At 42.0% G+C, this 27,750-nt stretch overlaps 2 protein-coding genes across 8 annotated transcripts in view; one reads left to right on the top strand and one right to left on the bottom strand.

Moving 5' to 3' along the window:
• Positions 1-3,393: 3,393 nt before the first annotated feature.
• On the top strand, positions 3,394-10,305 carry LOC311153881 (aldo-keto reductase family 1 member B10-like). Its single transcript, XM_084205967.1, has 10 exons — positions 3,394-3,596; positions 4,282-4,449; positions 5,469-5,585; positions 6,226-6,303; positions 6,764-6,886; positions 7,226-7,332; positions 7,573-7,654; positions 8,609-8,692; positions 9,492-9,574; positions 9,882-10,305. Exons 1-10 carry the CDS (start codon positions 3,528-3,530, stop codon positions 9,922-9,924), a joined length of 954 nt encoding a protein of 317 aa, XP_084062093.1. The 5' UTR covers positions 3,394-3,527; the 3' UTR covers positions 9,925-10,305.
• Positions 10,306-11,661: 1,356 nt separating this feature from the next.
• The window catches only part of CALD1 (caldesmon 1), a 168,056-nt gene continuing 151,967 nt past the window's right edge, over positions 11,662-27,750 (bottom strand). For 5 of the 7 annotated variants that reach the window (XM_084205956.1, XM_084205961.1, XM_084205957.1 and 2 more), the window contains 9 exons: positions 27,481-27,730; positions 25,900-26,040; positions 19,420-19,463; positions 19,247-19,325; positions 17,845-17,973; positions 16,795-16,890; positions 14,273-14,353; positions 14,027-14,060; positions 11,662-12,730 (listed from right to left, as the gene is read on the bottom strand). In XM_084205956.1, coding sequence (XP_084062082.1) covers positions 12,699-12,730; positions 14,027-14,060; positions 14,273-14,353; positions 16,795-16,890; positions 17,845-17,973; positions 19,247-19,325; positions 19,420-19,463; positions 25,900-26,040; positions 27,481-27,730 — 886 coding nt within the window. In that variant the 3' untranslated portion in view covers positions 11,662-12,698. Of the gene's footprint in view, positions 12,731-14,026; positions 14,061-14,272; positions 14,354-15,819; positions 15,911-16,794; positions 16,891-17,844; positions 17,974-19,246; positions 19,326-19,419; positions 19,464-25,899; positions 26,041-27,480; positions 27,731-27,750 lie in introns of all 7 variants that reach the window. The other 2 variants (XR_014616160.1, XM_084205959.1) reach the window with 2 other exon arrangements.

Raw genomic sequence — 27,750 nt, 5'->3', positions numbered from 1 at the left:
GGATTTGGGGAATTGTTTACCCAGCATGTGAATTGTTTTAACTTAATGGCAAATCCCAGTCCAGCTGTGTCAGGACTCTGGTCAGTCACAGGTTTTTATTATTCATTCCTTTCTGACCTTCTGATGTATCCTCTCTCTTTCCTTAGTACAGTTTTAGTATATCATTTCTTTTAATATAATATATATCATAAAATAATAAATCAGCCTTCTGTGTACTTGGAGTCAAATTCTCATTTTTCATCTCCTCCTGGGGACCTTACCACACCACAACTGATTCTGTCTAGACAAAACACTCCCATGGGACTGTCCACATAAGAGATTTGCCTTTTTTGCCTTTCAGGAAAATCTGCCCACGAAGGAGCACCATCACTCTCTAGAAAAGTCACTCCAAAGGAGGGACAGCTCCCCATCAGACACCAGGAAATTTCCAGTCAGGTGGTAGCGACCCATGGGCTTCATTAACAAGGTTGTGGACAAGTCACCACCTGCCCCTGCAGGCTCTGAGTCACTAAATACCACGGCAGGGTGCCCGAGGGAGCTGCCAGGCTCTGCAAGGAGTGAGATCACCGTGACTCAGCTGAAAACTTCCCCCAGTCACCACCCGTACTGCATCCAGCAAATAATAGCGGTTAGAAAATAATTACAGCCTTTTAAACCCTCATAAAGTCAGGTTTTATGTGGCTTTGAACGATGAGTTGCCTTCCTGGATGCAGATAAAGAAATCAGAACAAAAATGTTGGACCAGGAGAGCCTGCACACGCAACAGAGTCCTTCCAGCAGTTCTCCTCTGCCAGCCCATCCTGTGGCTGAGTTGCCAAAATCTCTCCCTGCTCCTCCCTGGCCTGCAGGAAGTTCACTCCAAAATCATTAATGTCTTCAAATAAAAATTTATAGGGAGGAAAATTGTTGATGGCTCTGTTAAACAAATGGGTGAAAGAAAAAAAAGGTAATTATGCGGGGTTTATACCTTCCCCACCAAGATTTATTGCAATTAAAGCAATAAATAGCTCAAGCTCAGCATTTCCTAGTCTAATCTGTACATAATTTTAATCAGTTCCTATTGCTGTAGCACCCAAGTGCCTTTAATAAAAAAATAATTAATGTGGATATGACATAGGCTTGGTACAAAATCTTTTCAATGCAACTGGAGATCAGTGTAAGAAGAATAGTGTGGTCCTTTCTGGCCTCAAAAACAACGTACCATTACTAAATTTATAAAATCTCAACAGATTTTCCTTTCTTTTTTTTTTTTTGTACATCTTTCTTTTCTGTCAAATTCATCACATCTCTCACAGTAGCTTTGTCTTTTTGTTGTTTTGGGTGGAGTTGTTTGAGCTATGTGTTTTTCATATTTGTTTTCAATAGAAGACATCTCCTCTCACTGCTCCAGTTTGACCATACTGGAATTATCAGCCACTTTGAAAAATCTGATTCCCTGTTTCTCCATCTCTACTTCAGATCAGTTTGGGTTTTTTCCCCCATTCTGGAATGTGTGATGACATCCAAGGCAACAGAAAGATGACAATAAAACTTGGTGAAGCCACTGGCTTAGAAACCAGGCCAAGGAAACCAGGAAGAGATTTTGTTTATATTTAAACCCAGAAGATGCCTTTGCTAGCCAACTGAAAATACTGCCCTATAAAAGCAATTTAAATAATGAAAATGCACATAAATTTTAACAAATCACATCAAACATCACAGCTAGTGGCTCAATAATTCATAGTTGCTTCTACATTTTGGTAGCAAACACTAAAATCTGAGTATAAAATATTTAATTCTTGCTTACACCGTACAAGTCAGAAGATGACATCAGTGGAACTCCCACAGCATTTAAATTGGTGGTCAGGGATCAGCAGTGAGCAAGTAGGAGTTTATGGCAATATAAGGAAAAGAAAAAAGCAGACTCAAGCAGCAAAGCATCCCTGCAGTGATAACTAAACACAAAATCTCTGTGACACATGAGAGGCCTAAGGTGGGGTGTTGAACTTACATCAGCTCCGTGGTGTGAAGCATCTTTTCTTCCAGACAGCTGCCAGCCAAACAGCCCAGTCCCTCCAGGCTCTGCCTCTTCATTTCTGAGGCACTGCACTCAAACAGAGTCTCCTGCCACCTTTAAATATCACTTTTTGGGAAAGAGGTTTTACAGAGACCTCTGTGAGCCAGAGGGAAATTTGATTTTTACCCCTGAAAGAATTTTCCACCAGTCACTGACACAGAAATCAAGAAAGAAAGAGAAATCAAGAAAGAAAAAAATCAAGAGAAGAAAGAAATCAAGAGAAACCTGCAACTGTCTATTCCAATGAGCACCTTGTCTTTCCTGACCAATGAGTAAACTTCTGAGTTTTGTAAGAATGTATAAAAACCATTCGTGTTGTAATAAAAACAGGTTTGAAGCCATCTGAAAATAGAGTTTGCTTTGTATTGTGACTGCCTCAACTACAACAACTTTCCACCCTATGCAAAAAGCAGGGGGTTGTTTGGACAAAAACACTCTGTGTGGACAAAGTGTAATCACAAATCCCTTGAGCAGCATCTGACACCCTACAAGGGCTGGGTGAAATTTTACCTGGGGGCCAGGGAAGAGATTCCTTCAACAGACTGATGGTCCAGCAGGGAGCCCAGCCCTCTGCAGAGAGGGGGAGCACAGAAATGAGCTCAAAGGTAAGGCCACGTTCCCTTTTAATGAATTCCTCTCTGAACAGCAGGCAAGCCTAATATTTTTGAGGAGAAATATGAAAAATTCAGTCCACTTGCCACCACTGGAGAAAATCCTCCAATGGGCACCCATTGCCTCGGTCAGAAATTCTCCTGGCAGCCAACAGGCTCTGTCAGCTGTGGTAGGACAGAGTGATCAGGGTTGGAAAAGACTCCAAAGTCATTGAGCCCAACTGGTCCCCATCACATCTGCCACCAACCCATGTCCCCAGGGGTGGATGCCATGGGACAGAGAGAGAGAAATGGCATTTTGCACAGCAGCTTGTGAGAATTTTCAGGCAGTTGTAAGTATAAACAGCCTGCAGGTGGTGGTTTTCTACTTCGTCTCTCTGTTCTTCTCAAGCACAGCGAGGAAGGTGTTTCTGTGAGTGAGCCGATCAAATAGAATCTGTCGCATCACTCTGTAAAACCCGCGCGGTTCTCTCGAATAAAGCCGCCTTTGCTCTCTCTACAACACTGCCTCCTGCCTGTTCCTGTGTCATTCTCGGCTCACGAGTGACACCCGAGTGTCCCATCCGCGCACCTTTGGAGAGCCTCCAGGGCGGGGATCCCTCCAGCCCAGCAGAACGCGGGCACAGCGCCAGCTCGGCTGCTGAGGCGTTTGCTCTGAGTTTGCCGAGACGTTTTGCTCTCGATTTGACCATTTCCAACAAACAGCTCAGTCAGCACCGAGCCTTCCTGCAGCCTCAGAGGCTGACGGGCATCCCGGGAGCGTCGCCGGTGACGAGGCGGGGAGGGGCGAGGCGGGGCCGGGCCAGCTCCGGTCCTTATAGCGGCTCCGAGCGACGGACGGACCGACGGACAGCGGCACCATGGCCATCCCCAGCGTGGAGCTCAGCAACAAGATGAAGATACCCGCCCTGGGGCTGGGCACCTGGCAGGTACGGGCGCAGGAGGAAGGCAGGGAGGGAGGCTGGGCAGCCGGCGGGAGATGCTGAGATACGAAATAAAGTTAAAAACAATAAAATAGAGAAGGAACCAACTCCTCCAATAGCGGGATCCGTGCCCTGCGTGGGCAGGATGCGGCCGATGGCGGCCGCTTGTGTAACCGGGCGGGATGCCAGGCGCGGGGGGGGAGCGGGGAGCGACAGGCAAGGGGGAAAAGGCAGAAAAAAATATATAAATTAAGGGCTGGAGAAGGTGGAAGGAGGCACAGAATAAAAGAAAGAAGCCGCCCAAGAAGAGCGAGCGGCAGCGCTCGCAGCCCCGGGATGGGGTCGCGGTCGGGGGAGGGCTGGGCACGGACCCGCCCTGGCGGGGAGGATTTGGGGAAGGAGAAGTGGCGAAGCTCCTTGTGCAAAACAGGGGGCAAAGAGGGGAAATGACAGTGGGGGCTGCGCTGCTGGCGGTGGCAGAGCTGGAAGTCTTGCAGAAACACAAACTCCGTTCTGCTCTGTGCCCGCTCCCTGCAGAAATGCCTGGAAACTCCGTCGGGTTTCCATGAGATGCTGGGGATGAGGAAAGCCCAGGAGCAGCTGGAAAGGGGGACCGTGAGGAGCTGTCACAGCGCTGGGACCTGCCAGGGGGGCATGGCAGAGCTCACGGCTGGCTTCTGTTTGCTTCCAGGCTCCTCCAGGAAAGGTGGAAGAGGTGGTGAAGTTTGCTATCGACGCCGGCTACCGCCACTTCGACTGCGCCTACTTCTACCAGAACGAACATGAAATAGGGAACGCAGTCCAGCAGAAGATCAAGGAGGGAGCTGTGAAACGGGAAGACCTCTTCATTGTCACTAAGGTACCAGGATGCAAGATTACTGGGTCATTTAGCTTTCCTTGCAGAGAAACCCTTGTTGTAGCTGTAAAGTAACATAAGGACCTATTCCCTTCTCTGACATTCCCTTCATGGTTTTCTTGTTGTGTCTGAAAAGTCCCATCCTGTATCTACAATTTGGATTTGGCTTTATCAGGAACTGCTGACAACTTAGGAAAGATATCACAGCTATTGCTGATCTAATAATTTCCTGACATTGATTAAGTCAATTGTACTGGATGTTCAGTTGGACATGTCCAAGATAAGGGGGAGAAAAGAAGAAAAAAAAAAAAGGCAAGACAGTTGTCTGGATTCATCAGTGCTAAGCAAGACATTTGAAAACTCTGTCATGTACAAATGGTAATCCTGAAAGGGAGCAAAAACCAAAGTATTTTAGAGGTCTTTTCTTCATCCCTTATGTCATCCACTTGTCCCAGACGTGTTCCTTAACAAAAAGAACAGTTCAGCTGATAAATTTGAGGGTTTTCACCAGAAAACTTGGGGTATAACTAAGATTTTCCACGTTAAACTTTGTTTTTGTTAAAGAACACGGTTTCTTTTAATAATACTTGTTCTTCTATTTAAACAACTTGATTTCAAAAATGAAGTAAAATTGACAACCGTTCTCTGTCCTCTTCTCTTTTCTGTCCCAGTTAAAAGGGACGGAAAGAAGGTATGAGCTGTTTAATAGTCAAAATTTAGGCTGAAAACAATAATTGTAACACTAACAGCTTTGCTGTGTCAGATGCACTTGCCAGACTGTTACATTTGTACCTGAGAATATCTTCTGGTAAACGGGAATCCTGACTGCACCCTCATTTCAGTCGGCTTCGTGGTATGTTGGTCCTGCCTTAGCAGTGAAATGTTACATCCTCATCTTCAGCATGCGCTGACTTCAGTGGGGAGGGATTTTTCCTCCCAGACCTCCAAGGGAGAAGCTTCTGTGCCTTGGTCTGCCCTGTGGGAGCTGTAAGGTGACAGTGGGGCTGGGTCTCTTCCCACAGCTGTGGAACACCTTCCACGAGAGGTCCCTGGTGAAGGTAGGATTCCAGAAGAGCCTTGCTGCCCTCCAGCTGGACTACCTCGACCTCTACCTGATGCACTTCCCCATGGGATTCAAGGTACTCCTGCTCTGCACACCTTTCCTCCTTGCCTGCCCAGGGACACACTGAGTTCTCTCATCTTTGCTCTCATCTCATTCACACAGCTGGGATTTGGGGTTCATTTGGCTCTTCCCTGATCCCTGTGGTAGCAGGAATTAGATGTGTTCTATCACAGGGGTTTGGCTTTCATGCCTTTTGGAATGAGGTGTAGGTGTGAGCCCCCTGGGTCTCCTGGGAACCAGCACAGGATGGTGGTTGTAGCATGGATATCTAGGTTTTTGGGGATGCTGGCTTGGCCTGAAGTAACCAGCAGGGAAAAATGAGGCATAGCACAGAAGGAATGTGTTTCTTCCCCCAGTCTACATCTGTGTAAAATAAATAAGAAACTAGAATAAAGGGGCTGTGGAGTTCCCTCCTCTCCAGGTCTGCCAAAGTTACTTAATTATTACTAATCCCCACACTCTTTGCATGCAGGGACTGATTTTGCAAAATATGGCCCTCATCCAAAAGAGAATACTAATGGACAAGCATCATTTTTAGTTATGCAAGATGTTTAAACAACCTGCTAACTCGCTGCCTGTAAATGTGGCTGGCACACTGTAGGAAATTCAACACTTAAAAAAAGGTCTGTGTATTATTATCTGCCTTGATTTACCAGGCTGGTGAAGAGCTGCATCCCCTGGATGACAAGGGTCACAGTATTCCCAGTGACACAGATTTTCTGGACACCTGGGAGGTAAGTCAGTGTTTGCTCTTCGAGAAAGTATCAGCTCTACAGATGGAGCAGAGATCTGTGTGCAAAATGAAATTGAGGGATATGTTTGGGCATGAAGAACAGCCACACAAAATTGTATTTCCACCTGCTTGTAGCCCTTGTTTTGGGGAGCAAGAAGGGGATGGGTTTTAATAAGGCTAAAGAGAAAGAAGCTATCAGCACTGTAGTTACTGTTCCTAAAACATTTGGATACACACAATGGTAGAACCAACCTTTCAGATTAATCTAGGCGTGACTGTTTATTTACTGGGCGTTCATACACTTAGGATTCTATTTTCTTTTATGAACTGAGATACTTTTATGTAACCTACTCTAGAGTGAGTTGTTTGTTCATTTGCCACAAGCTTGAGAGAAATAAAATAATGTAGTTTGACAGCAGTACCACCAACTCACACCCACCTTGGTTGTCCTTACTCATTAGGCCATGGAGGAGCTGGTGGATGCTGGCCTGGTAAAAGCCATTGGAGTCTCCAACTTCAACCATGAGCAGATTGAAAGAATCTTGAACAAGCCAGGACTGAAGCACAAGCCTGTAATGAACCAGGTGAGAATTTTGTTTCCCTTCCTCAGCTAACCTTGCAGTCTGGAATCATGGAATGGATTAGGATTGGAATCCATACTTTAAGGATTGTCTAGATCCCTTTCCATGAGGCTGGAACTTAAGAAGTATTCCTAAATATATTTAGAATGTGTGTGTATATGTATATATATATAATCAGAGTATACCTAAATTCATATAATATATAATATACATGTTCTGTGTGTAAATAATTTGAATCATGAAGTCAAGTCTTCACATTTTCTTTGACCCAAGAGGATTTAAAATGTAATGCTCTGCAGCTCAGCAAAGTCTGCCTCCTTTATCAACCATCTGTGCTTGCAGGTGGAGTGTCATCCATACCTTACCCAGGAGAAGCTGGTCAAGTACTGTAAATCCAAAGGGATTGCTGTGACAGCCTACAGCCCCCTGGGCTCTCCTAACCGCCCGTGGTAAGAGAGCACTGCAGCCTTTCTGCACACAAAACACTGCAGATGAACTAGGAAGACTATTATTATTACTATTACTATTACTATTATTATTATTATTACTAATAATATTATAAAATTAGGTAAATGCTACAGTTAAAATCAGAAAAAGTTCTGCTGTCTTGATGCAGATTGTCACATGATGTAAGGCTCCCACAGGGAAGCCATCCCCTTTCTACTGCCCCCATCTCTGTTTTTTAACAGGGCTAAGCCAGGGGATCCCACACTTATGGATGACCCCAAGATTAAAGACATTGCAGCTAGACATAATAAAACCCCTGCCCAGGTAAGTTGCAGAGCAAACCATTCCTCCCCCTCCTCAGATGTTTTACAGGCCAGTCCTAGCAGATGCTGCTTTGTCTAGAGATACATTACAATGGGGATGAGCTTTACTCTTCATTCTGCCCAAGTTCTTAACAGCATTCATAAAAATTACCAGCTATTTCCAAGGAGGTCTTGAGTGCCAAGTTTTGGGTTGGACTGCTCAGCAATGGTACATGCTTACCTCAGATGTTCACCTTCCTAAATTTTTATTCCTTTTTCCTGCTAAGTTATTCTTCAGAAGAGTCCTGTAATTTGGAGACCTATTTGATTGCCTCCAATCTGCTCATGTTCACAAAGAATTATTGAAAGCTGCTTAATTATTTAAGAATTTATTTTTTTCTCTATTAGTTCACTAGTCACACAAATTAGTTGTTGCCTGGGGTATGCAGTACCTGCACTTCAAACAAAGCCACATGTTCATATGCAACCAAAGTCACTCATATTTTAAGGCAGGATGAAAACATTGTAAGGAACAGTTAGGGGTTTTTTGGGGGGAGAGGGGAACTTTTGAGTTCTGTAAATACAGTTTTCCTTTTATGGACTTTCAAAAGCTGAACTTTTGTGAGTACTTACCTGTGAGCCCAAAATAATCTGTAATGTTATTATGCTCATTGAGTCTGAGCAATCACATAATACAAAGCCAGAGCATCATCATTTTTCTCCCCTTGCTTCTACCCCAAACAAAACCAAAACAAATCCTGCAAAAGCCACAATGTAGAAAAAAATATGGTTTGCCAGTCTTCTGTCAAATACCTGAGCAAATCCTGGCATATTGAATTCCTGTGTGCAAAGCGGTAGTCTTCCAAAGAGTGAAAAATAAATTGTAGATCAAAAGAAAAAAAAATTAATCCACAAGATGAGTTTGAACAGATTTCCTGGGACCTCAGTGTTCATGCTCCTCCTTGTTGTTTCCCAGGTCCTGATCCGCTTTCTGGTGCAGAGAGACATCATTGTCATTCCCAAGTCTGACAAACCTCACCGTGTGGAGGAGAACATGAAGGTGAAATTCCCCTGGGAAATGCTGCTGCCTGGTTTTGTGCAGGAGGGGCACCCACACCCAAAGCCCCTCTGTGTTTCCAAGCAGCACCTCAGGCACTGGAAGGGGGATGCAGAGATTTGAAAATCTGGGGAAAAGCATTTTCTTCCTGCTGGGAGAGAGATGGGTTACACCAGGGCTGCCTGAGCTCTGCTGCTGCAGAAAGGGAGCCCCAGGCCTGGACCTGCCCTTGGGAAAAGGTTAACAAGTCCTCAGGGTGTAAAGGAACAAGCTGAGAACAAACACCAGACCTGTCAGAGTTTGTCTCACTGTGAGGCTGTGGCTCCCCTTGGCAGGGAAGTTTGAAGTTTAGCTGGATGTTTGCTCAGAAGGTGTGGCCTCTTATATAACACCCCAGTACTGCTTTCAATCCATGGTGAGAGGGTTTGGAGATTGTTTTTCCCATGAACCCCTAGCAAGAACTCTTCAGATGATGACCTATTTGCAGCTGATACCCAGTAGCCCTCTCTTCCAGCAGAAAATTTACCTCCAGTGCAGTATTTGTGTCCTGGTGCACCTAAAGTCCTCTCTGTGTGCATTACAACCCAAAATGCAGTGGTGTTGGGATTCAGCCACCCAGAAATGCAAGAACAGCACCTCAGAAACAAAAGGACTCTCTTGATGACTTCAAAGGTTCTTACCTGCCTGAGAATAAGAGGATTGCTTAACTGTGCTTAATGCATTTCTGCAGGAAGCACACTTAGGAGCTAACTACTCAGAAACCTAACTCAAAAGAGCTTTTATTTTTCTCTTTTACTGCTAGGTGTTTGACTTTGAACTATCCAAAAAGGAGATGGATGTCATCCTCAGCTTTAACAGGAACTGGAGGGCAGTTCCAGTGATCCAGTATGTTCTTTATCATCCTTACTATCCATTTGTCCTATTTCTGCCTGCATTCTCACCCACCCCACCTTGAAAACATACATGACCAAAACCAAAACTTGAAACATGAATGAGGCATGTCCTGGAACTTGAGGAGGGAGGTTCATTTGGGGTGTTCCATCCAGGGGCTTTCCCACAGGGCTGTGTTCAGTTCAGTGACAGCTGCAGAAGCCCTGAGTACTCTGGCATTTGGGGAGGGGGGCTGCAGCAGGGAAATGCTGCCCAGGATAATTTCTGCACTGCTTGGATAACAAGGGCTTTCTCTTTTCAGAGCTGTCAACCACAAGGACTACCCATTCAAAGCAGAGTATTAAATGCAGGTGGTCCCTGCAGTATCTCCATTACCTCCTTCCAGATGAGATGTGCTCTGCAGCTTGATCTTTGTTTCTTCCTCTGTACCTGGTAATTGTTATGAGCAGTTACTTTTTCCTCCTTTTTTTTTTTAAGGAGGAGAGCTCTAACTGATATAAGAATGCAGCAATAAGGGTGGGGTTTTTGTAAAGATGCTTAGCAGAAATCTGGTTTTGGTTAGTAGTAAAAAGACAATGTCTTTTCCTTTCCTTTTTATCTGGTCCTCCTTAATTAGAGACATGCTTAACAAAAAAAACAGGGACTTACATGGACTTTTTTATATGTTACTCCCAGTGTGGTCAATCATACTGGCTCCTGTCAAAGAATGCTCTAATTACATTGCTTTTTACCTATTTCTGATTTTCATAGTGTATTTCTAATGCTTTAAAATTTTATATGAATAAAGTTTATAAATGACAAAAGTGGATCAGCGTAGTCCTTAAATTGTTTTATATAGTTTTTCCAAAGTCTGGGGTTTTACAAATTTTAATACAGATAGAAATAAGTTTCTGTAATTTATGTACTAGGACACACAGATCATATTGTGGCTTATTCTTCAAAACAGGATTGTGCTCTAGCAAGGACCTAAAGAACAAAGCTGTAACTTGCCTCACACAACCCTTCCCCTGAACACCTAGAAATTGAACTCCTGTGTGATTCCTGGGGAAAGCTGAAGGGATAACTCACAGCAAAACCCAGCCAGGTGAACACAAGGGCTGCCTCCAACATCACACTGGGAGTCTCAAACACAAACTTAGATTTTTGCAGCTCTGCTGGCAGCACACAGAATATTACACTCAGACAGGCTGGCTTTATCTAAGGAAAGCACAGAAAAAACTCTTCTTAAAAATCACCAAAACAAACCCTGAGGCAGCCTCACAGTTAATTCCTCTAAGATATTTTCATATTCAGATATTTTCATATTCATATTTTTTTTTCCAGATTTTGTTAGGCTAAAGCCAAGCTGGTTTGTGGCACCAGGAGGGACATCCTTAGGGGTTCTCCACAGGGACTCAGCACAATTCCTACCCAACTTACAACAACTGGTCCATTCCTGCTCATTAACAAACAGGGCTGCTGATGGAAATATTCCATTTATTGCAGATGCAGTTCCAGAATACATTGTTTGAACAAATAGTTTTTATTGCAGCTATCAGATGTATTTGAAAGACCCAGAGGAGTGTTTACAAAACCCCCAAACAAAAAACCACGACAACTCACAGACAATGCCAGGCACAGTTTCACCCCCTACAGATAACTCTGTGCACCCCTAGATGTAAACAAGATGTTCCAGCCAAGCAGGGGAGCCCAGCTTTGGGTTGAAATGGAAATTTACACTTCTTTGGGAAGAAGCCAGGTGCTGTAAGACATGGAAGGGGGGGTAAGGGAGGTCCTGGGGGCTCTGGTGCACGACAGAGCTGTTCACAGCGTGCTCAGGGGCTGCTGGAGTTGCTCAGTTTATGCCACCCATACACTGTAGGATGTAAATGCTAAACTGCAGGGCATGTAAATCCAAACCAAGCTGACGTCCTAAAGCCATGTGTTTGCTATGTACAAATGAAAACATCTGCAAATAAGATATTCAGGGGGGAGAGGTAAAAAGAAGCATCACAAAGATAGAGGTTTACTTCATTTTCTCTGGACCTGGTGTAGGGCACTGAGGGATGGCAAGATTTAGCATACAGTCATTTGAAACAAGCTCCAACTCTGTTTGCATTTTTTTCTTTTTAATTATGGTAGTTTTATATAAATTAAACTACAAGGTTTTATACAAGTGACCTATTTTTGACCCTCTATACCCTTACCTTTCCCTCTTTTAAAAACTATACTTTCTTTTTAATTACCCATTACTGGGCAATTGACATTTAAATTTTTTTTAATACTTATCTCACCATACCTCTAATGATGATTATGAAATCTTACTATAGAAAAGTGTGTGATTTTGTCTTTATTTTTTTTTTAAGCTGTGATATTGGCTAATTATGTATGTTTATTGCTAAATATAATACTCTAGCACATATTAAAGCATTCTACCATTAGTAGTGCCTTTAGGCTAAACTTTGTAAAGCTATGTGTGTATATATATTCTAGATTGCATTCAGTTACTAGTCACTAACAACAAAAAGAAATATCAGTACCGCTGTCAGCTAACATAATCATCCAAATTTAGGTATTAACTTAAACTAGAATGGAAAAATTGATACTTAAAAAAAAGTATAAAACAAAAAAAAAAATTAAAACACGTTATTGATGCAGTATTTCTCATGACATGGGCAACTTACAGAAAATATTACATTGTCAACTAAAGATATTTCTTCCATGCCTTAGTCTAAAGTGCAGAAAGAAAAAGACTTCTGTATTACAAAAGTAACCATTGGTTTTATAGGTTTACTGCACACCTTTCCCAAGCAACTTCACTTTACATGTGTTTTGGGTTGACCTCTAATGCCAGCTGAAATCACTGTTCAGATACATATTTATGACTTTCAGTAGGAGAGTCTCTATATTTCACAGCATGGGTTTCTTTAGGAATAAAGGCTCTTGTGCAAAGGCAGTACTATTCTGATCAATGTCTAGACTGATTATTAAATACAGTGCTAATATACATGGTTTTAACTGGGATAATGCAAAAAAAAGACATTTTGGTAAATAAACATAAATATAAAAAGAACAATTTAGCACTTTTTCCTTTTTTTTTTTCCCCCAAACTGATTGGTCCAGCGTCTTTCGTGGCCTTCTAGGGTTCTTTCTCAAATTGTCTCAAACCTGCTGAGAAAGAGACAGATTAAATATGGCTTGAAACGACCCAAACACAGAACAGAAAAGGCACAGCTCTCTAGGATAACGTGTAAGAAGGCAGGACAGAGCTGGGTGCTGCTCTGAGGTGGTTCCCAGGACAAAAATCAGGATTTCAGCCTCTGGGGAGAGGCTCAGCAGCATCCAAACCCCTCTGCTGGGGCTGCTCCTGTGGGTGGAACCACCTTCCATGGGAGCAGGGCTGCACTAACCCTGAGCCAGCCCAAAAACCCCTCTCCTGACACTTTGCTTTGGAAAAGGACAAGAGGGGCAAAACAATTCTGCTCTGCACGACTCTCAGCCAAAAAGAAAAGTTCACAGGTGCACCATACATAAAACCACTACACAAACCATACACCTTTACATAAAACCACTAAAAATGTGTGGGCACACATCAAAGTGGGGAAAACCAAGAGTTTTTTCTCTATTTGATCATTTCACTCTAAGCAAAGAATTGAGGGACGCATCCTTAAAGCCATTAAATTGGTCAGTGAACTTCCATTCTTCCCCACTGGTTCTTAGCCATAAAATCAGTTTAATTTGCTTTATTTGGAGTGCTTTAAAATAAAAAAATAAAATAAAAAATAAAACAAATAAAAATAAACAAATATTGAATAAAATTTAAAATAAAAATTAAAAAACTAAGAGGGCTATTTTGCTGATTTCTTTCTGTAAAACTAGGTCATGGTTCACCAGCCAGTGGTTTCAAAATGACAATAGCATAACAATTTTTGCCCTGAAAAGACACCAATGCACAGCTCCAGCAAAAGCAGTTTCTCAACCATTCCTGTTTCAGTGATATTTTATGGAGTTTTTGAAAGCCAAAGGCAAAAAGAGGTTTTCTGCATCAACGTGAACAGCTGCAGAATTTTAAAACACAGGTACACCCATGCAAAAATGTGGCAATAATAGGTATTGCAATATTTGCACTGTATAATTATATGTATATCATCAAATATTGTATGTATTATATAATTAAATATACATATAATAGTGTATGCTAACATAATATGCATAACTTGGTTATGTTATATTATATTATTATTATATATTATATAGTATATATTCTATATACTATATATTATATCATATTATATCATATTATATCATATTATATCATATTATATATCATATTAAATATCATATTATATATCATATTATATATCATATTATATATCATATTATATATCATATTATATAATATTATATATAATAATATATATTAAACTTTAGAAACAGGTGCAATATATGCATTCTGGCATTACTTACCATTAGTCTCTGATTTTTTCCCTGTAGCTGATACCTGTTGAAAAAGCAAAACACATTGTTAAAATCCCATATAGGAGAAAATTGCTATTTGTAACAGGAAAAAAAATAATCAACAGATATCCACACATAACACAGCTCTGCCAAACAGGAATATAAAAGTATGCACTGCTTTCTGAACTTCATTGTGCTTTCTTTTATAGATAAAAAGGTGGGTTAGTAACAGAATATTATCCTGTATGTTATTACCTTGGAAGCAGCAGCTGGCTTCTCCACTGACTGCTTCTCCCAGAGATTACGTTTGCCAGATACATCTCCTGGTCTTAAATCCTGTATTTTTAATGTCAAAGAACAGAAACCAACATTAGTAGAGGTTTATTTTCACTTGTTAAAGAAAAAGTTAAAATGCAACTTCCTCATGAGAGAAGAGGTAAATGTTACATTGTCTCTCAGTTATAAAGAACTATATTTCACAAAATAACTCCACACATATCCATGTTTTAAGACAAAAAACAATCCTGTTGCATCTATTTCCTATGGCACAGACTGGTCTTAACTCAATGTTCAACTTAGGGAGTGCAGTGAGGAGTTACTGCACCCTCAGATTTTTACAAAAGAACCAAATCCAATTTTTTGCAGAAAAAACCCCACATTTTTTTCAGGGAAGGTATTTCTGCTAGGGAGGAGTTCAAAAATAACTTTTCTTGGTTATTTTAGATCAAAATAAAAATCTTTAAAAAATTTTGTAAAAAACAGAGTTGGAGTAGAGCACATCCTGCTCTACATCCTTAAATACTGATTTCAGCACTTATCACTGTAGTCCTTCCTATCCATTTAAATTTCCATTTCCATTGCATCCTTTGCAATCTTAGGATGTGCCAATCACTAACCTGATAGAAAAACAAAAAGAAAACAAAACAAAACAAAAAAAAACAACCCACCAAAACAAACATATAAAACCCAGATGAGGTAAAGTGATTAAAGAATAGTAGAAATCTCTGAAAATGAGTGTATTATTGAGATTTTAATCAAAATTCCATAAAAAAGGCAATTAGGCTCTTGGGGAAAAGCAGGGCTGCAAATCAAAATTACATCTGCTGGGCAGCTGGATTGATATCTACCCCTGTGCATGGCAAACAAGAGACTCAAACAATTAAATAATTTTGCACATAAGTACTCTCCTTTTCAGGAAGTATTCAAGTCCTGCATGGCTTCCAGGATTTTGCACTGGCCATCCCTAGGGAGGTTAAGTTTTCTGCATGTGAGAATTTCTACCTGTGAAATGCTCAGTGATGAATGGAAATGAGATTCCTGCAAGGGGAATTTGCACCCAGCAGAGACCCCCAGAACTGATTAGATTTTGCCACCACACAGGGTTGATGATTAAAACTTGCAGCCAATTCTGCCCTTTACAAAGGCAGTTCAGTAGTATCAGAGGAAGGAAGAAAGCAATTTTGACCCTATCACAAAGCCACTTGCAGGGGACACTATCACAAATCCACTTCCATAGTCCTGAAATAATTTGGGATCTGTGACATTGGTTCACTGTAAAACTGAAATCTTTGCTCTGCCTTGAATTTAATATTTTTCTAAAATCCACAAGAATCTTGATGGCCACAAAAACTTTGAACGTTTCTTTACTTTGGTGGAACGTGATGGGGGTGAGAAGTTATTTGCTTAAATAAGACATTCTAGGCTTGCCTTCAATTTATCCTGACTAAAAAAACAAAAAGTAAAAATCACACATTATAGATATATATATATAAACCTTCATAGTCAATTATAAACAGGTTTACCTGACCAACTTAGCAAACAGACCCCCAAAGAAGAAGAATAGGAGGAGGGCGCGTTCCTTCAAGCAGAGACATTGAAAGAAGAAAGAGCAATCTATTGAGAAAGAGGGAAATTAAGACATAGATAGAAACAGTTGGCTGAGGGAAAAACAAGAGATTAGTTTTACATTGTCTAAAAGATGCAACTTTAAAGAGAAGAGAGAAAAATCTGGAGGCAGATTCCATAGCGGACAATGCTGCAAATTTCAAACTCCTCTTTGGGAGAAACAGGAGTGTGAAATGAGAAAGTGTTTTTCAGGCTGCACTTTTCATAAAGGGCAGCTGAACTGGCAGAAAAGCACTGCACAAGGGTACAGCAAGAAATCAGTCCTTTAACAAAATCCTGAAGTTGACTCATTAATATCACAAACAATGCTCCAACATGGATATTTATGTTCCTCATCCTTGCCCTCCCCACCCCACAGTTACCTCTTCCTGCTGCTTCCCACATTCCCAGTTTATTACCTCAACAGCATTTTCTGCTCTGACTCTCACTGAACTAAGGGACAGGCTTAAAGGGCCTTCATTAGGAGTTACATTTAGGCTCATAAAGAGCTAAATTATTTCAGTTGTGTTTTAAAACACACTTGGAAGATTTTTACAGGGCAAGGGCCAAACTCCCAAGTGTGTGTAAGTGTACAACATGGGGTCTGTGGCTGGTAATTTCTAAATTAATGGTAAGCCTTTCACAGGTGGTAAATTAAAGTTATTCTCTACGAGAGAAGTGCTTCTCTGAGGTTTAAGGTGAGAACTGGTTTAAGGTGGCTCCCTTCTCCCCATTTTCTGGCTACAAGGAGCCAGCAGCCAGAGGGCTGTGAGCTGCCAAGGGGACACAAAGCAGAGTCCTCCAAAGGCCATCAGCTGGTGCAGGAAGCAGCCCCTGCCCCAGGAGAGAGCCCACCTACTGAAGAGATAGATGGCTGTTCCAAGTTTACTCACAGAAGGTTTTGGAGCAGGGGATTTGTTGCCTTCTGGGGTCTTGGTCAACCACTCGTTGATACGACTGGAGACACCAACCTTCAGCCCAGCAGTCTCCTGCAAAATGATAAAATCCAATCAGAAGACTTGCAGAGTGGCTTGTGCCCTGTTTACCATGGTGTAGATTAAAAGCAAAGCCAAGCCTGGGTTTAACAGACAGGTCCTTGCTGAGGCTATGGCTTGCTCAGAGACATCCTGTGTGCTCTGATGGTTTTGTCCCTGTGAATTACACAGTGCTGCTGCCCTCTAGTTTTCAGAAATTATATACATGGACTGACAAAAACATCTCCTCTTTACTGCTACCCCAGTAATAAACATCAGACATAAATATGCTGTTTCTACCACAAGCTCAAACTCCAAAAATCTTTAGCTCAATAGAAGAGCCATCAGTTCAAATTTACTTTTTTTCTCTTGTTAAACTCATTTTTTTTTCAAAAGAGGCACACAACAGAGAAGTGGCCTAAAATTCAAAACATTAAATTTTTAAAAGGCTAGAACAAATTAGTAAAATTTAATTACTATCTGTAATAACCCACTTCAATCCATGGCTCATCTTTTTGCCTATGACAGATGCCCAGCAGCTCTCATCGATTTATAGAAAGAAAATGTTGCCTTAAGGATTTACACAGAAAAGATAAAGGTCCCACAAACACTTCTGTGAATTATCTAGAAAATATCATCACTGTGCTGCCTATTCAAAGCTCTTCTGCTCCCCAGAAGAACTTTGTCCTACTCAAAGAATTTCTTTGTACTCTGCTTGAATGACCCAGATGTATTTTTCTAAGATATCTGATGTGGCTCTGGAATGTCTCATAACTGAGCTCAGTAGGTCACTAAATTCTTCCATTACACTCAGTACTGCAGCCACCCCATCCTGTGGCTTTCTGAGGCTTTCAGGATCCTTTGGGATATCCTCCACCAGCGATGCCAACAGGAGCAGACAGGAACACGAATGCAAGGCCAGGTCCTGAGCAGAATTCTTTGCAGTCATGAGGATAATTAAACACATACCTTATTGGGTGTTCCTGTCCCAGAAGGCGATGAGAAAACATTCCCTTTCTCCCACATGCTCTTGATATTACGGACGCCCTCGGCCGGAACGTGAAGGTCGGAAGCTTTAGGTCTTGAAGCCTTTGTGCCCTGGGGAAAAATTGGGGCCAGTTGGTGTAGAGAGCTGGACTTGCAGGGTGGTTTGGCTCTGGGGAATGCAGCATTTCTATGTGGCTCTAGCACTGATCATGCAAAGATGAGGAGGAGTACCCAGCTCAAGAGAGACTCTCTCACCTTTTTGATTTGCAGTTTCACCTTTGATGCAATCAGCTGGGAAAGTGGCACTCCCTTGTTTTTGTCTTTATTACCTTCCTAAAAGCCATGGCAAACCTTAGCTCTGCTCCAAGGCTTTAACATCTTAGTTAGTACCTGGCTCTTTTAAGGACTGAGCTAGGGGAATCCCTTTGCAGGGGGAAAGTCTGTTCTGTCAATCAGCATCAGACTGCTCCATCTGTCCCAGACAGCTGAACCTCAGCATTCTAGGTAATCTCAGCAACCACAATATGTTTGAAAAAAGGTGTTCTTTGGGAGAGTGGAAAATTGGGTGGGAGTTTTTGGGTGGCTTTTGCGTGGTTACTAAAAACACTGGCCAAATTCTCCTCCTCTTCTTCTCTTTCTTCCTTTCAAAATTCTTTCACATTTTACGTATCATAGATTGGATGAGAATAAGAACCTGTGTGAGTGATGCTTTGCCTCTCTCATTGCAAAGCAAGGCAGATTTGGCAATTTGTGGACAAATCAGAAACTCAGCAAAGGAAATATTTCAAGTCAGATGGCAGCTGGATACTGTGGTATCAATTTCCTATTTTACCTGGGACTAGGGACAGAAAAAGCCCTCAGTTCTGGCTCTTAGGCACAGCTGTCAAAATCACCCAGGCTCAAGTTCTGGAATTTAATGCGATTTTGATTTCCTTTTGTCACTGCTTAACCAGTTCTCTGTCTTTGCCAAGGAATTTCACTGTGAGGGGGCAGCCAGCAGCACAGAGCCAGTTCCTTTTTCTCCTAAATCAGCTGCTAGGTCAGCTCTGCTCAGGATGACCATCAGCTCTGTGCTGACAGGTCTCTCATCAGCCAAGCAGAGGATGTGACTGTCACTCAAGATGCTGACTGAACCCTCCAAAGCTACTGCAAGCTTACAAAACATTAAATTGCAGCATGAAAGGGGAAACCCAAATCTGAGGTTTTGTTTAGACGCATCTCTAGATGTTGGTTACAGATGTGCCTCAAGCACTTTGTTCTTGAAGTCACATTAAAGAAGAGTTTGTGATCAAAAAACCCCTGCAATTCTTGAGCAGCAAAACAAAGGCTGATTAAAGGCCCCAGAGCCATTAGTAACTAGATCCATTTACTGGAATTAACTTACCCCAATTGCACTAGTGTATTGCTCAAGTCTACTGTCAATCTTTGAGACAACTGCTGTTGTCTGGGTGGGCTTCATTCCACTGTAGGAAGTAGGGAAAAAAAAAAAAAAGGAAGATTATTCCCTCCACTTAAACCCTGCTGTTTGAACAGAACTTACTGTTTTCTTTGCTTTACCTCTTTTGAGCAGATTTGTTCAAAAATTCTGTTCGCTCCTCTATCTAGAAAAGAGAGGAATAAAAGCTTTAAGTTTAAAGTTCATAAAGGGTCAGCCTGTGCAAGGCCAGCCTGAAATGTCATTTTCAATGTCAAAAGGTCAATCTGAAAGAGATGCATTCCAACAGAAATTTCACAGACACACACAAAGGTTTTATAGATAGGAGCCTGTTATGCCACAGAGTCATAAGAGTGGATATATTTTCTGCATGAATGTTTGCATCCTACACATTTCTTCAGTGCCTCATTTGTAACAAGAAAATAAATGAACAACACAGAAAGAAGAAAAGGGAAGAAGTCTATCTCGTGGAAGGGATTGATATGCACAAAAACCTATGTCATCCTCACATCTCCCACACAAGAGCAAGTATGTATCTCTTGAGACAGATAATAAAGTTTTTATAAATTTAATAACATTTTTCTGTGCTGAGAGATCAGACTAGGCCAGGTTTGGAGCTCAGCCACAAAGCCTCCCTTACATGTCTTTGGAGGGCACAATCAATTTAAATTTGGGCTCCAAAAAACCCATCAGTGCAAACCCTGCTCATGTTCAGGCAGGGTCACTGCTGAATCAGTATCTACCAGCTGTTATTATACAAATTGGTATCTGATATATTTATTATTTCATCACTATTTTCTACTCTGTAAATTGGAAAATATTGTGATGTCTCCAAGGAGGAAGACTCATGAAAGTCTCATATGACTTCTGTCAAATCTCTCAATACTTTGAAAACAAAAAACTCCATCCCTGAATAAAGGTTTAAAACATTCCCCTTTGTGGGGTGGGGAGTGTGTGCATCTATTTGTATTCAGGGTCAAGAAACATTTTCATCAAACTTCCTCAAGTCCTATCAACATTGCATTGTTCCACTTCTCATGCCAGGCTCTACAGTTTCACTTAAAAGTAAAATACATGCAAGCAGCTCCAGGGGATTGAAATGATTAATAATCAGCCTGGCTGGATTCCTGGGGATTCCCCAGTCTCAGCAGGGGCTCTCCATTTTCAATTTACTTTAACCGTGACTGCTCTGGCATTCCTGCCTTTAAAACAAGGCAGTGACAGCCATTCCTTTAAATGGTCCTCTTCGGTGCCTTCAGCATCCAAGGCTATCCCAGAACACTAAATCCCACAGCAATCCCATCAAAGGGCATGCACAGTTTATTCCTCAAGCCCTTGCAAGCAGGCAGTTCACTTGAGCGCCGAATTTGCCAAAGGAGCTCGCTGGAGGAGCTCCAGCCACCACCCACCCAGCTCAAAGGCACCTCTGAGACTCTGAAACACACACACAATTTACAGAGTCATTTCCATCACCAGATCTAGCTGCCAGAACACGAGCTAAAGGCAGTCCTGAGTGCGGTGATGGGCTTTGCCAGGACAAATCCCGTTTGGTGGAAGGATGTCACAAGGTGGCAGCAAAAGACCGGCGGGAGCAGGAGCCCCGCACACCCGCAGGAAAAGGTTACAGCCGTCTCACCCAGGGGAGGAACAGCTGGCAATGCCACAAAAACAGCGGGGAATGGCTCAAAAGGGACCAAACAGACCAAGGATGGTCACCAAAAACACACAGCCACACTTCTGCTATGGTACAGTAGGAATTTCTCCCAATGCTGACTTCTGGATCATAACCAGCAAAATGATGAGTTTTTCCAGCAAGAGCCTCCAGTTTATCCCCAGATAAACATCAGTGAAACCCTGCTGCATCAGTGAAACCCTGGTGGGCAGCAAGGACAAATAAATGTGGAGTCTCTCCAAGAACCAGGACTCAAGGCAACTGCCTAATAATTCATTTACAGGATCTTTTTATGAGCAGGCAGGAGAGATGCTTCTGCACAGCAGGAAAACCAGGCTCGAGTGGGCACTGGTGGAAGAGGTGGGAAAGAAGAGGAACATTTTTCTTGTGGCTGTAGTAAAAATACAGAAGTGGGGTTGTTCTTTGCCCACTGGTAGCAGAGGTTCTCAGTTACCAGTTAATAACTGTGTATTGCTCAGTTATCAGCTGTGGGATCAGGAAAAAGTCAGGGGTTGTTCAGAAGAGAAGAGTGGAAGAGCAAAAGCAGAAAATAAACAGGAAAGAGTTAGGAAGAAACTCTCAGAGCTGAGCAGGTGCCTTGTATGGAGAGATAAAATACCTTCTGCACATTTATGTGAGGATTTAGTCTAGAACAGCCTCCTCAAAAGCTAGCAGAAGCAGACATTGAATACACCTAGAGCAAACAAATCTGCACACACATGTATTCAACATAGAAATCAAACACATCTAGACTGCACAGCAACATCTAAAGGTCCTTTAGCCACTGCACATCACAAACTCCATGCAAAGAATTTAAAACGTTTGGCACATACAGTAAACAGTATGACAAAATAGATCTGTAAAAGAAACAGGCAAAGCAAGGTGGTTAACATAAAATTCAAGATGTTTTTCTCAGTTTCCAGGAAATAAGAATAATCTTTTTACTGCATTCATCTTATCAGGATCTTGCTAAATAGCTTGGACTATGTTTTGTGACCATGGAATACTTTCAGAGCACACAGGTGCTCAAATAAGTCAACTCTAATTAAATTATGACTAAAAAGAATTAGTTAAAACACAATATGTGACCATGACTTGGGAAACAAAAACCATTGGATATTCCCAGTAAAACTTGTTTCAAAAAAGGTATTGAATTGATTCATAGGAGCTTTAAACTGTGTATTGGATATTATGCAACAGAAAGTTGCACAATATTGTAAATGTTGTAAATGGACCTATCATCAAAAAAAAAAAAAGTGTCAGGGAGAAAGTGGAATAAAAAACAAACCCAGAAGACCCTGTATTTTAATCTTGCCTCATATCCAACATGTGGAGGGACCTAGTGGGAATCCACTGGAGCAGCAGCCCCTGGGAGAGGCTTCTCCTTATCCCCTGAGTGGCTCACACAGCCTCTTGCTTCATTAAGCACAGTTCTGCTTTTTCCTGCTGTCAGCAGCACCTGAGCAGAGTGTCCCAATTTAGCTCAGTTTACCTACCAGACCCCAGTGCTGGCATCAGCATCAAAGGTGGGGAAAAACAAATGTCACATATGCTGTTCTTACCACTCTGTTTTCCCTCTGTCTTGAGAATTGCTCATCTAGGGCAAACTGGTTGTGTGGAGCACAACCACACAATTCTTTCCAGTCACTGCCCCAGCTGTCAGGTGTTGAGAGCAATAATGAGACAGGACAAGACAGGTCTTTAAAGAAAAAAATGCTTCTGTAAAGTCCTGTCTTCTGGGTTAGGTGTCAGCAATGCCCTGCAGAGAGTGCAGGCTGCCCCATCAGTCCCTGCTTCCCAGGAGACATTCTCTCCAAAAACAGGGATATCCCTGCCTTTGCTCCCTCCCCTCAACACCTAACTGCTTTTGCATTTCTCTAGTGGTGGTGTTCATCCCCAAAGAGGAGACTTATTATTTAAATATCCTGTACTCTCCTGATTTATCCACAGAAAATAAAAAGGCTCAATAACTTTCCTTCTCAAAGAAAATATGAGTAATGAACTTGTCTGAAAAGCAAAATGATCCAAGATTTTTCAGGAAATGTCGTTCTTTGAATACATCATGTTTTGCATCAACTAAATTAGGGAAAGGAAAATCTAGAGGCAGATGGGAGAGCAGCAGAGCTTGCTCCAGGCTTTGTCCTTATTTTTAAAAAATAACAAGATACAGGACAGAGGTTGAACAGAAGTTTGGTACCACTGCAGCCCACAGGGTGTCCACCCAGCGCTGAGAAATCCAAGCTGCTTCTGTCCAAGCTGAGCTAGGGATGAACTTGGCCTGCATTTCCTTGGCTTGTTTTCTTTTCACTGTCCCCCCAGAAGGAACCAACCTCGAGCTGTCACTGAGAGGACTGCACACTGCGGGAGCTCTGCTGAAGTTCTGTCTCAGGTTTGAGGGAAACACTGCATTTACCAGTTTAAACAACAGGAGATGTCAACACTGCTTTTTAGAGGCCAGACTAGACAATCACAGCAGGTTTTTTTCTAAATATAAGCAGATATGTATATTTTGTCCACGTTCATGTGTGCACATTTACATTTGGGCACCCATGAGCTGTGTCACCTGTGGAGAGGAGCTGCACATCTTTGTCTCTGAGTTCTGAGTCTGCAAGCCAAGCTAGCCCATGGCCTGCCTGGTGGCCAGATGCAGCATCCATGGGATGGCAATATGCCACACTGCTGCTCAGTCAAGCTCCCTTCTTCCCTTTGTTCTTGTGGCTCCCTTGGCAATCAGCACACCCTCATACTGGCCACTCCTGTGAACTTCTTCTTCTTCCCAAAATCTTATCACATCAGGAAGGACAGGGAAGGAGTAAAAAAAGGTGCTTTGCCAGATTGTGACCCAGGAGGAGTCAGGATGTGCACATGTATCATACATTATTTTTACACCCAGCCTCCCTTTTTTCAGTGTGAATTCCAACCACCCACCCACAGCTGTGCATTTGGGATTCTCACATGACTCACGGCAGATCTGAGCTGATACATCCATCACAGGAGAAAACCTGTGCCAGATGCTTTACAAATCAAAGATAAGTTGGGCAGTGCAGGGCAGACAGTGAGAAAGCAGCATGCCAACCAGCTGAGACCAGCCTGGGAAGTCAGTCCAAACTAAAGGTAATAAAATAGACTGTCTTCTCATAACTGGATTTTAACATCAAGTTTCACATCACATTAATAAACTGAGATTACTCTCCCCTCAGCTCTTGACCACAGAATGCCAAGAAACAGTTTGGGGTGTGAATTTCTACAACATTACACATCTCCACTGGCCACCCACAGACACTGGGCTGGAATCTGTAGAGTATCTCCAGTTTCTCACAGAGAGAAACAGAAAAAGAGGAAAAAAAGTGTAGAGCTTCATATATCAGGTCTTGAAGCAAACAACTTCTACCTAACAAGACACAAAACCCAGCATTAAAAAAAAAGGTGCCTTGCAGCCTAACAACATTTTTTAAATGTCAGCTTTCCTCTGAAAATGCACTTAGAATAGTGTAGCAGTACAAAAGGTATCTGAAAGCTTTGAGCCTCCTGCCAAGTCCAGTGTTTTTCCACACTATCCCCAAAACTAGGATCTATATCCTTTTTACCTGGTGTTTTCAAGTACAATTTCCTCCATTCTGAGCCTTCTGTGAATTAAAGCTCCAAATGGATGTCATAAAAGGCATCTCAATAAACAGAAGAAAAGGAAGCCCTCCCAGGAGGGCTGGGGAGAAGCTGTACATTTATAGTGTCTGTTATAGACATCATCTTCAGCATCCAAAATGGCAAGGCCAGGTTTAACTAACTGGAGTAAGTCATGAAGCTTTGCAGTCTTTGTTTACAGCTGTGTGCTGTCTGTCCCAGTATTTCAGGTTCAAATGTTCAAAAACATCTGGACTCAGTATTTGCTAGAATTGGACCCAAAACAGACCCAATCTCCAGATTGGACCAAAGTGTAGCTAAAGCTAATTTTGTCCAAATGAAGTTTTTCACTCAATAGTTACAGTTTTAATCTCATGGAGATGAAGTTCATGGTTCAATGAGCTCCTGCCTGGTTCTTTTCTCTCTTATTTCCCACTAAGTGGCCTTTTTGACAAATGTTTTGGATTCTTAAATGACTAATAGGTGGCCAAAATGTAAAAAGGAAAAGATCTTGGAAAACATTAATAGATCTGCAGTTTGAGATTGAGCTGAGAAAGCAACTGGACTGAATTCCAAAACAATACTCCCAATAATTTCAGTGGGGCCAGGATTCTTCTTCCATGCTGAAAGACCATTTAATTGATTTATCACACTTCTAATAGAATATAGGCCACAAAAGACCATTTAGAAATCCTGCAGCAACAGAAGGGTGAGGTTTGCAATTTTTGTTATGTAAGGAAATGAAATCCAGCCCAGTACTTCTAGATGTTATTTTTAGGGGGATTAGACATAAGCTAGAATTCCCATACAGGTCAGTTACAATTAATGATGATTAGGCTGAATATGCTTAAGGACAAAGTAATCTGGCAAGCAAGAAAATAACTGTGGATGTGGAAGGAGTGAGAGAACATTTGTGACTTAATGCTCTTAAGAGATCTTTTCCAACCTAACTGATTCTGTGATTCTACCCCAGTTCACAAAGCACTCCTATGACAAATTTAAAACAGCACAGTATTACTGCTCTAAGTTTCAAAAGCAATTTTCTCTTGAAGGTGAAGATCCTTTTCGGAGATTCTTCATCAAGAAGAGAGAACTGCCAGTCTACTCTCTGTTTCTAAGCAGGAACTCTAATTTTCAATCATCCCAATGAATGAAGCCTTTCAGCTAGAGGTTTCAGGCTAAGCCTATCAAAGCCTTTTCCTGGGTTTGATTACAAGTATTTCAACATTGCTTTTGATGTTGTTTTGGTTTGGGCACTACAAACCCCAGCACATTTTATGTCCTGTATAGGTGCTAGTGGGGAGGTTACCTTGAGAGATGAACCCTTAGGACTGAAACATTTAAATGGCTTCTTGTCTTCAGACACACCATCTTCTGGCATCTTTTGGCGTTTCTCAGCAGCTTCAGCCCTTCTTCTTTCAATTTCTTCCTTCATCCTCCTCTTTTCCTCCTTGAAAAATACAAATGTTTACTCGTTCTTTCAGAATCTACATCACCACCACAGCATCACAGGGCTGTGCAGCCCTGCAAACATTTCCCAGATTTTCTAAAAGCAGGTTTTGATATCCCTTGAAATAGTTCAGTGATCTGCCTGAAATGTATAAAGGTGCTAATGCCAATCCATCACAGATTTAAGGATGACAATTGGTGTGTGCTGCTCTAGGGCCTCCTCACAGTGAAGTCACCAAATTTATTGTCATAGAGCTCCACTTGAACAGAGAAAAAGGCTCAAGCTCAGTTTCTCTGTATTCTCATGTATCACATTGGCATTGTTCTTCTGTCCCTCCCTCTGACACTTATTGTGCCAAGGTTAATATTTAACATGAAACAATCAACAGGTGGGCCAAGAAACCCAAGATTAAATGCTTGCAGATCTCCCTCCAGAGATGAGTTTTGCTTCACGAGCTACAAGTCAAACCAGAAGCCCTCAATGTGAGCACTGGTCAGTGGGGTCTGACCAGCAGGGTACTGTGCAATCTTGGCATCTGCTGAGTTCTGCTGTAAAGAGCTCAGCACATTAAAGGAATTGGCATTCAGCTGCCAGATACTATCAGTATTATTCATTTACCATTTGTTTTCCAAACAACTAGAATTCCTAAATGATGCACCAGAGACTTGGAAATCCTATTTGTAGAGTCCCTTGGCAGAGGAAGTACAAGAAAACAGATGTGTTGGATACTCAATATTTAAATAGACAAGAATATCTCCCTAATGAGATCTAGCCCATTGTAACTATATATAACATTAGCATTCCAGCCCATCTGCAGCAGATAAATTTTGACATGCACTTTATAATTCAATCTGTATAATGTAAAAAAAAAAAAATACATAAAATAAAATCTGTGGCTATAGCACTGCCCCAAGATTTCTGAATCCCCAATAAGATAAGAAATTTGCAGCTATCTCTGAGGAAATCCTGACTCTTAAAAACAGATTTTAGAGCCCTGTCTGACCTAAGCTAGAATTAGAACATTTTTTTTCATACCCTGGATGTTGTGGCATGTTTTTACTCCTAATGATAAATTCTGTTATTGCCCAAGGTAATGGTTGCTTTGGAATGTGGTTTGGACATTGTTTACCAACTAGTCATTGTTTGATTAGTTTCATGTGAATTGTTTTGACTCAATGACCAATCGCAGTCCAGCTGTGTAGAAGCTCTGGAGAGAGTCACGAGTTTTTCATTAGTATCTTGTTAAACCTTCTGTAATTATCCTTTCTCTATTCTTTGGTATAATTTAGTATAACATTCTTGAATATAATATAGCAACATAATAAATCGGCCTTCTAAGAACATATATTCATCATTTCCTTCCAGCCACAGGGGACCCTAAAAACTCCACAAGTAATAATGGAATAAACCCAAGTGCAGCACTCCACTCTGGACACTCACCTCCTCTCTGATTTTTCTCTCAGCCTCCTCCTGCTTCTTCTTCTGCTCCTCTTCCTCCAGGATTTTCCGGCGCTCCTCCCGCCTTTTCTTCAGCTCGTCCAGCTCTGCTGCCGCCTCCTGCTGCTTCTCCTTCAGCTTCTCCAGCTCCTCGCTCTCGCTCTCGCCCCGGCGGCGCCGCTGATCCTCCAACCTCTTCAGCGCCTCGGCGCCCGGCTTCGCCTCCTCCGCCGCGCCCTTCCCGCCGGAGCGCCTGGGAGGGCAGGGAAAGGG

This window comes from Fringilla coelebs, assembly GCF_963513975.1.
Source record: "Fringilla coelebs genome assembly, chromosome: 5".
NCBI classification, from domain to species: Eukaryota; Metazoa; Chordata; class Aves; order Passeriformes; family Fringillidae; genus Fringilla; species Fringilla coelebs.
The sequence above is the reverse complement of the archived record's forward strand: the minus strand, read 5'-3'. Positions and strand labels throughout refer to the sequence as shown.